General features: G+C 35.1%; 1 protein-coding gene across 1 annotated transcript; it reads right to left on the minus strand.

Moving 5' to 3' along the window:
- Window positions 1-8,924: 8,924 nt before the first annotated feature.
- Window positions 8,925-9,857, minus strand: LOC100934649 (olfactory receptor 11H4-like). The gene has a single exon (XM_012544271.3). It carries the CDS (start codon window positions 9,852-9,854, stop codon window positions 8,925-8,927), a length of 930 nt encoding a protein of 309 aa, XP_012399725.1. The 5' UTR covers window positions 9,855-9,857.
- Window positions 9,858-10,163: the final 306 nt, after the last annotated feature.

Consider the following 10,163-nt stretch of genomic DNA (forward strand, 5'->3'; position numbering starts at 1 on the left):
ACTGATTCTTGGGTATAACTATATATATATATATATATGTAAATAAAAGTTTAGGGAGCTGTCTTGGTGACTCTCAGGAGAACTTATATTTTTTTAAAATGGGGGACAGTCTACTGAGAAAACATCATCTCTTGGGAATAAGAAAAAGGTTAATGATCCACAGGTCTCTTCACTGCCTGATGAAATGTTTGCCTCACACACTTCTGCCTTCAACGACCTAAATTTGTGTCAGAATTCTCTTGTGCTTGCTTTTGAAGTGAAATTTTATATCATTAACTGTATCCTGCAAAATTCAAGTTATAAGCCCCATATAAAACATCTTTATTTTTTCTATGATTTTCTTCATTTTTGTGAAATCATGATGAGCATATCATTTTAAAAACACCTTTTCATAAAAATTGAATCAATCTTTTTAAAAAACAATAATTGAATTAATTCTAACACATCATGGTCATTCCACTAATTAAATAACTAGTATCACTTTATAGAGGGTCAGCTGTATGGTGAGAGTGGACAAAATGCTTGGTCTGGAGTCAGGAAACTTATCTTTGTGAACTCAAATCTGGTCTCAGATGCTTACTAGCTATGTGACCCTAGTCAAGTCACTTAACTCTTCTTGCTTCAGTTCTTCTATCTGCAAAATAAGATAGAGAAAGAAATGGCCAACTACTCCAGTATCTTTGCCATGAAAGTCACAAATCATGAAAAAACAGGGCATGAATGGATCATAACCACAACAAAAAAATCAGATCATTTGTGGATGAAATATTTGTGTAACATTTTCCTTTTTTTCCCTTATAACTTCTATTCTCTCTTTTTTATTTCCATCACCACCCATAGTCATTCAGACTTTCATTGCCTCTTGCTTGGACTCCTATAATTCCTTCTTAACTTATCTTGCTACCTTTAGTCTTTTGCAGAAAACAATCTGTTCTGTAGAGGCTGTGTGACTCAACTGTACAAAGATCTTCAATGCCTAAAGATCTGTTAACTTTACTGAATAAAGTTGATGATCACTAAAGTTCTTTCTAGTTCTTACATGCTTTTAATTTGTTATCCTTGTGGCTTTTCAAAGCCCAATCTGCTTTTCTGGATGGCACATTAATTGACACACATAAATGGAAAGTCCTCAGAATGTGATTTTGAGGCTACAGTGGAGCCTGAAGCCAAGACTATTGAAAGATAACTATCTAAAATACTGTGTCCAGATCAGTGCATTTTGACCAAAAGGTCATAGATTCAGGAAACACTTAGGGAAATACATATACAAATGACACATAATTTCATATAGGATAACAAAACAGACTGCCTAGATTTTGCTTCTGGAAACTAGTAGAATTTAGGAATAGTTTAATTTGGATTGAGGGCAGAAGGAGATATTTTGTTTGATCACACAACTTATTATTATGTATATTAATATGTATAGTGAATTGTTCTTCAATAAAACAAAAAAAAATTCCTTTAAGCATGCCAGAGAAAAAAGGATGATATTTTAAGTGTGATTCAATGCAATTTTCTGAGGAAGAATTGTGTAGTGTATAGGCATGGAAAGAGAAGCTAGCTCATCCAACATGGTCTCCTTATCAAACGGTCTTAGAGAAAGCTGAGAAGAGAAACCTTGAATTTGGACTTCCCCATTCCAACTGTATATATTTTCATTTGAAATCTGGGCAGGGAAGTCTTTGCTCTAATCTCTGATCCACATGTAATTGTTACTCAACATCTTACAAAGCTCCATGCCATTATAGCCTTAACTATGGAACTTTCCATTTCCCCTCCTTTAGCTCTGGTAGAGTACAGAATAGATTGTACAGGAACAGAGTTTTTGGATTATTTGTTGTAGTTAGTACATAGAGGAAAGCAGAATGGTGATATTCATTATCTGTGAAGCTGTCTTTACTTGTAGGTTGATATATCTAGCCTGGATTGAAGACGACTCAGGAAACCCTGAGTCACCTTCCTGCTTCACTTTCCTTAAGTAGATAAGGTTATTAAGAACATGGTATGTGAGATTTCTATTCTTCATGTAGCTGAAATACTCTTAGAGTCTGATCTCTGATGAAGGGACTTTGAAAGGAATTGGGAGATGACTCAAGGGAGTTAGATTGCCATAGGGCAGAATTTGTTTTTCTCATAAATGATTTCCTTGATGTCCCAGGTATGTTTGCAATGATCCTTGGTTGGTGCCTTAAGTGAACCATTTATATAAGCACCTTCTCTCTCATCATAATAGATTGGCCTCTAGGTCTAAATGTTTAGGATTACATTTAGATGGATCTCAGGAGAATGCCCATTAGTTTAAAAGGAGAGGGAGTAGTCTCCTGAGAAATAATCTTATCTTGGAAATGAGGAAAAGTTTCTTGATTCGTAGATCTTTCTACCCCTTGATGAAATATTTGCCTCACAGACATCTTTTTCAAAATTGTTTTTTAGTTTTTGACCCTTACTTTTATATGATTTTGATTTCCTTTATCCCCTACCTCCCCACTCTCTTTAAACCTTAGTATGATGTCAATCTGGTATAGGTCATAGATGTATAATCATATTAAACTTATTTCCACATTAATTATATTGTGGGAGAAGAATAAGAACAAAAGAGAAAACCCATGAGACAGAAAAGAGAATGAAAAAGGTGAAAATGGTGCACTTCAATCTATAGTTAGACTTCACAGTTCTTTCTCTCTACATGTGGATAACATTTTCCATCATGAGTCTTTTATTATTGTCTTAGATCATTATTTTGCTGAGAAGTGCAAAATCTACCAAAGCCGATTATCCTCACAATGTTGTTGTTACTATGTACAGTGTTCTTTTGGTATTACCCATTTCACTCTGTATCAGTTCAATACATCTTCCTTTTAATAAGCCTTATTTGTGCCTGAATCCAATTATTTGGCTTATCTACCACAAGTTAATATCATTAAATTTAAGCAACAAACATTTTGTTCTTTTTAATTTTACTTTTTACTCTATTTTTATGATTTTCTTCATTTCTGTTCAACCATGAAAAGCATTTTATTTATTTAGTTATTCCTAGTTAATTTATTTTTAAATACACATTGCTTTATGAATCATGTTGGGACAGAAAAATCAGAGCAAGAGGGAAAAACTATTGGAGCGATAAAAAACAGAAAAAAATGAACATAGCATGTTGATTTACATTGCTTCCTTTGTTCTTTTTCTTGATGCAGATCTGTCCAGAGCCTATTGGGATTGCTTTGGATCACTGACCCATTAAGAATAACCAATCCTTTCATGGTTGATCATAGTCCATTCTTGCTATTATTGTATACAATGTATTCCTGGTTCAGCTTGTTTCGTTCAGCATCAGTTTACGTAAATTTTTCCAGGCTTTCTAAAATCACCTTTTCATCATTTTTAATAGAACAATAATATTCCAATATCTTCATATACCACAACTTCTTCAACCATTCCCAATTGATGGGCATCTACTTATTTTCTAAGTCTTTGGATAAGCATATAATTTATTAAACATCTTTTTCACATATATCGACATAACCTTTTTCTATGCCATGATCATTCCTCTTTCATGATATAGCTAGTATCTCTTAAAATGCACTCAATACTTTTGTTCTTATTCCAGCTCCCTCTCTCCCTTCCTCTGTTTTTAAAACTCATTTTTGCAGGTATTATTAGAAGCACACTGTTTATTGATAGAGAAGAAGAATGATTAGGTAGCAAGTCCACTGGGAAAAGTTCCACAGGTTTCAGAAATTTGCAAAAAATCTTATGAATTAGTTCTGAGATTCAGCAGGTAAAGAAGGCAATAGGGTTTTGGATAATCTATTAGGAAAAGCAGAGTTTCTAGGTGATGCCATGGCCATTAGGGTTGTGAAGTCTTGACACCATGCTAGATGCTGATGAAGAAACTGGGAATATTTCATTTGGAAAATAGACTTAATAGTTGTCTTCAAATGCATGAATGGAGCTCACATATGAGCCCTTGGAGTTTCAAAAAAAAAGTTTACTTTGTTCTGAGTTGCTGGTGAATCACATATCCTACTTGGAACCTATATAATCCACATGATTTACAGTACAGTCAAATGACTGGTCCATGTTTGCTCCTCATATCATGGTTCTTTGCCCTCACTCCTTGGTTTTGTGTTCTCCAGTTGTTCTGAAGACTCCTTTTTGTTATTCTATTATTATGTTGATTTTGCTTACCCATCTGGCAGTGTCCCCTTTTCTCCAGGGGTCAGGCAACATTAGCATTAATTTTCTACCATGTTCATGTGAGGCTGGATATTTTTCTATATTTTTGACAATTCCCATATATTCCTCCTTTTATGGCTTGCATAATTCTTTTCATGCTGAAGCAATTGTGTAGGTGCTTTAGAATCACCCATTTATGAAAGAAAAGAAGTTTTCCTAATTTTTTTTTGGTGCATGCCTACTACATTATCAGAAATGATGATGGGATCCTTAACTAATGTTCCTATTTTCATATTTTTTATAAATTATGACAATATATTTTATGTGTCTTAAATCCTCTTTGATGAAAATATAAGAAAAGATCAATGAAGCATTTTAAAATTATTTTTCACAGAGATCATATTTTCTGTTTGTGTCAAAGGCCCAGAATATTGAAGATTCATATTCTCTTACAAAAAAGAGCTAATAGTTCACAGTGTCTAAAACAGGTGGATTTAGAATGTACATTTCTCAGATTATGATATGAGTTCAAAAGGCAGTTCATTGATTTAGTCCATTACTCTCACTCTGTCTCTGTCTCTCTGCCCTCCCTTCTGTTACTCTTTCCTACTTCTGCCCTCCTGCCCTTCCCACTCTTTGTCCTTTTCTGTTTCTGTGTCTCTGTCTTTCTCTTTCACTCTGTCAATCTTATATAAGCACTGATGATGGGCAATGATTTGGTTCACAAATAAATAGGAGAAATGGTTGTATTTTATGTGGAAAATTGTTTTCTGCTGACACAAATATCTATCCTTTTACCACCAGTAATCTTCAAGAGATGGATAGCATTTGTCTGAAAATTAGGAAACAAAAGGAAAATTAGGAATACAATGAAAAAACAATTGTGTATGACCCAAAGGAGAACAGAGACATGGTAAATGTAACTAGGCTAAGCTACATTACAGATGATGAATTGCCTACAAGAAATGTCATAAAAGAGTCATTAATAAGAGAATGTTTGATTGGGAAAAGAAGGATTGTCATTTAGTGAGAATAGGGCATAAGAGAAAGTTACACTCAGTTTTTGAGCATGATGTTTGAGGTTTTGTTTACTACTTTTTTTTTTTGCTCAGGCAATTGACTAGCCCAGGGTCACACAGCTAGGAAGTGTTAAGTGTCTGAGACCAGATTTGAGCTCAGGTCCTCCTGACTTCAGAGCTGGTGCTCTATTCACTATACCACCTAGATGCCCCTTGTTTATTACTCTTAAAGAATTTCATAGTTCCTTTGAAAATATAATCATGTACTTAATAATTTCAATCTGAATTTATTGTATTTAAAATTAATGCTTTATGACTTTTATTTTTTCATCACAATTATTCCCAAACCCCTATTTCCCTCCAATTCAATGAGCAATCATTTATTACAAAGAAGAGATACATGTAACATATTATTACAGTAACAATTTAACATTTTCCTTTCTCATAGTCTTCCATTTTTCTAAAGAATGGAAGATGATACATTTCCTCATCTATTCTATAGGTCTGGTTTCATCTTTTTAAAAATGTGATTTTAGTTTATATTATTGTGGCTATAGTATTGAATATTTCATCTTACTGAAAACTTTCAAAATACACACATTCAGAATTCAAAGACTGAGAAGAAGGCCACCAGCATGTTTTATAGCTTGTTTATTTAGGATGTAAAGGATGATATGGATTAGAACTTCATAAAATGAGAAGACGTGGGATGTCCCTCTCTATGTGTTGGTGGGATTGCTCATACATAAAAATAAAAAGTCATTTCTTTGTTCCAAAAGCAGTAAAGGGAAATCTTTTATTTCCTCAGCTTACTATTACTTATAGTCTGTAAATATAGAGGACAGAGTCAAGATAGCACAGAGTATACAAGACTTTGCCTGAGCTCTTCTTGGCTTTCCTCAGAATCAACACCAGATCAAGCCTTTGAACAGATTTTGGAGTAACTGAACCCATAACAAATTTCCAGCAGAATATATCTTGGCAGACTTCAGGAAAGATCTGTTTCAATTGGTCAGGAGGGGACATGGCCTAGCACAGGCTCAATGCAGGGAGGCCAGAGTGGAGAGGCCCTATGCAGGGAATCTAAGGTCTTAGCCAAAGCACAGAAGCATTGTCTACTTTGTCTTAGTTCAGAAGACCTGTGGATCAGGAGTCTAGCTGTGAAATTTCCAACACAACTACAGAAAGCAAATAGTGAACCCCTAAATCACAGCACAACAGGTAGGACTTGGTCAGGCTCATTCAGCACAGGGCGAAAGCCAACAGTGCTTACCCTAGCAGAGCATGAAACCACTGTCACCTTCTAGAGAAAGCTCAGGCCAATCTCCCCTGTGCCCTAGGAGCAGACTCAATTGTTGGAATACATGGAAGCTGTTAGAAACATGGGAGCTACTTAACAGTGGCTTCTGGAGATCCAACCCAGAATGAATCTCCTCTTGTGAGAGAATGATTCAAGGAGACTGAGAGGCAAATTGCTGTTCTCTGACGTCTCTGACTGAGAGGTCATTGCTTTCTCTGACAGGCTTTTGCGTTGTCTGACTTCTCTCTTTTTCCCTCTGCCTCCAATTTACCTCATTCCCAGTTCGCAACACTTGTGTCAGCAAAGGCTGCCCTGAAACTCCTTCAGATGTTATGATCCACAGTTGTGGAGGCTCTTGGAGAATTGACCTGTCCCTTAACATGCAATCTTTAAAAATGAGCAAAAAAGCAAAAGAAGCTCTTACCATAGATAGATGTTGTAGAGACAGAAAAGAATAGAACCCTGAGGATACTAAAGACAAAATGTCTCCAGATGAAATTTCAAAGGGGAAGATGAACTTGTCTCCAATTCAAAAGGGAATTTAAAGAAGATCTTAAAAGAGAAGAAAAATCGGGAAAGGAAATGGAAACTACAGAAGAGTTTGGAAAAGGAAAAGGAAATTAAATAAAGAAAATTCCTTAAAAATACATTTGGTTAAATGGAAAAAAATATATACTGAAGAAAACCACTTCTTAAAAAATAGATTTGGCAAAATGGAAAAAGAAAACAATTCCTTAAAAAATTAGAATTTGTGAAATGGAAAAAAAATCCAATGAGCAAAATAACTTCTTTAAGAGAACAATTGGTTAAATACATTCTATGATTCTAAGAGTAAGAAAAGAGAACAGTTGTTTTGTTAACAGAAATATGCTGGTAAATGTTATCCAAAGACTCTCTGAAGAAAAATTTATTTGATATACTTTTAAATTTAAGTTGCATGATTACATTTTCTCTATCCATTAAGTCTAGAAATCAACAAAATGATGAATCAATCCCCAAATTTGTCATTTTTCCAAGGCATAAATGCTCATACTGACAATTTAATAATCTCAAGCACACCCCTGGTGGTTACTCAGTGATAAAAAGAGACCTACCATCCTCCATAAAAATCTCTCATTCCAGATGTACAGGAGCCTCAGGGCTATCAGGACTCAGTGCACAAGTTTTCTTTCATATCTGGGAAACACTACATCTTCATTTCTGCCTCCCGAAAGTCCTCGCTTGAAGATGGAGTTCTAGTCTCTTTTCTGTTTCCCATTTCACTTTGCTTATGAAGGTTTTTTTTTCTCTTGAAATTACTTTGTATAGCTTTATGGATTTTTTATATTTAATTATTTGTTTACATATTTGTTCCTTAAGTAAAATGTAAGGTTCTTGATGGCAGGAGTCATTTTGTTTTTAATTTGTTTTCACAGCTAGGTGGCATAGTGGCTAAAAGTTTGGGTCTAAGTTCAGTAAGACTCTTAGAGTTCAAATGTGGCCTCAGACACATACAAGCTTTGTGATTCTGGGCAAGTCATTTAACTCTGCTAGCTTCAGTTTGCCATTCTGTAAAACAAATTGGAGAAGAAAATGGCAAACTACTTCAGGATATTTACCAAGAAAATCCCAAATGGGATCGTGAAAGAGTGGGACACAACTGAAATGACTCAACTAGAACTGCATTTTGGATTCAAACGAATGGTTTGTGTTTGAAAATTTCCTTTTGTCCTTAATCTGAATCATAGTCATTAAAAGTCTCTTAAAAGACTCATACTAAATGATTCCCTAAAGATATTCATGGTTTCTTTTAAAAATAAAATATTTCATTTTGTTCTTTGCATTCTAAATGTTCTCTTGTTGATGGTGAAGATTGTACTCACTAAGAAAATTTATAATGGCAGGTTCTAATCAAACCAGGCAAATGAGTCAATTTGTAGTTCTGTTTAGATCAAAGTCTCAATCTCTATTTTTACAGTTAATTTTTTATTTTAACCTTCATATCACCTCTATGAATGACCTCACAAATAGAGTTAGTGGATTATATAAAAATGAATCAGTCAATAGCAGAACAGACTGGGATGATCCAAATATCACAGAATAAGCAAAACTATTTTAAAACTTATATATCATTAGTGTTTTCAGGTAATGGTTTTATTTGATTCTTACTCTTAGATGAGGTTATTTGATTCTTAGTCTTAGTTGAAGTCACCTGAACCAGGATAGCCAAGGCAAGGCAAAAAGATAAGGATTTTTCTGAGAAGTTATCTCATCTCAGCTCTCAGCTTTCAGCACTAGTAGAAGAATATGCCTTGCTCAATATTTCTTTATTCATATTTATGTTTCTTTGATTGTTTTGCTGAAGGCAAGTACTTTGTCATTGTTTGTTAAATTGAATTGCCTGTCTTTAGAGCATAAAACCACATGTAAAATTCATGTATGCAGCTTTTCTTTTATTCTGAATCGATTCCTATGACTTTTCTTAGAGCAGCCTTCATCTCCTTGTTTCGGAGACTATAGATCAGAGGGTTTAAGCTTGGTGTCACCACTATATACAATAAGCTTATGATCTTTTGTACTTCAGAATTCTCAGATGTTGGACTCACATACATGATCATAAGGCTCCCAAAGAAGAGGCAGACTATGGCCAGATGGGATCCACATGTGGAAAAGGCTTTACGCCGGCCAGCAGCTGAAGGTACTTTTAATACAGCTTTTAGTAGAAGGATATATGAGCCAAGGATGTAGAGTATGGGAAGGAAGGTGAGGAGGCAGCTTAGGACAGAGAACAGAATTTCAGTGCTGGGAGCAGGGACACATGATAGAGCTATTAGTACATCCCTGTCACAGATAATATGGTCAATGATGTTGGAATCACAGAATGATAGCTGAGAGAGCTGGATGGTAGATAGAAAAAAAACTAAGAAGCCCAGCACCCAACACACAGACATCAAGGTGCAACAGTGCTTTAGGGTCATGATGGTTGGGTAGTGTAGTGGGTGACAGATGGCAAGATAACGATCATAAGCCATGATACACAGGAAAATGATTTCAGTTGCAGCCAGGGAGGAAAAGAAATAGAACTGGATGAAACAGCCAGGAAAAGAGATGGTTTTTGTTTCTGAGAGAAGGTTTCCCAAAATGCTGGGCACAGTAGAGTTTATATACCAGAATTCCAGAAAGGCAAAGTTCCCTAAGAGGATATACATGGGTGTGTGGAGCCTCTGGTCCCACCTCACTGCACACATGATGGCCCCATTCCCTGCCATGGTTAGGATATAGATTATGAAGAAAAGAGAAAAGAGTAAGATTCGTGTCTCCCAGCTACCAGTGAAACCCAAGATGACAAATTCAGTCACAGTGTGTGCTCCTGACTTGTTCATTAAGCTCTGAGCTGTGGGAAAGACAGAAAAGGTCAACACATCAATGGTCTTTCATTTTAGTCATTATTAGGACAAGGATTTTAATGAGGACTTGATACAATTTGTAAAATAAATATCTTGTCATATGCAAATCAGTTTATAAAAATAATATAATAATTAATTATAATAATATTACTAAAATAATATAATAATTGTATGCTCTCACCTCACAATCTCTGTGTTTTCCCAAATTCCTCAGACTTCAGTTTTCTTGATGCCCTATTCCAGAAAGAGAAGAAAGGAATAATTGTTTATTAAATGGATTCTTTG

The sequence above is a fragment of the Sarcophilus harrisii genome, chromosome 2 (assembly GCF_902635505.1).
Source record: "Sarcophilus harrisii chromosome 2, mSarHar1.11, whole genome shotgun sequence".
Lineage (NCBI taxonomy): Eukaryota > Metazoa > Chordata > Mammalia > Dasyuromorphia > Dasyuridae > Sarcophilus > Sarcophilus harrisii.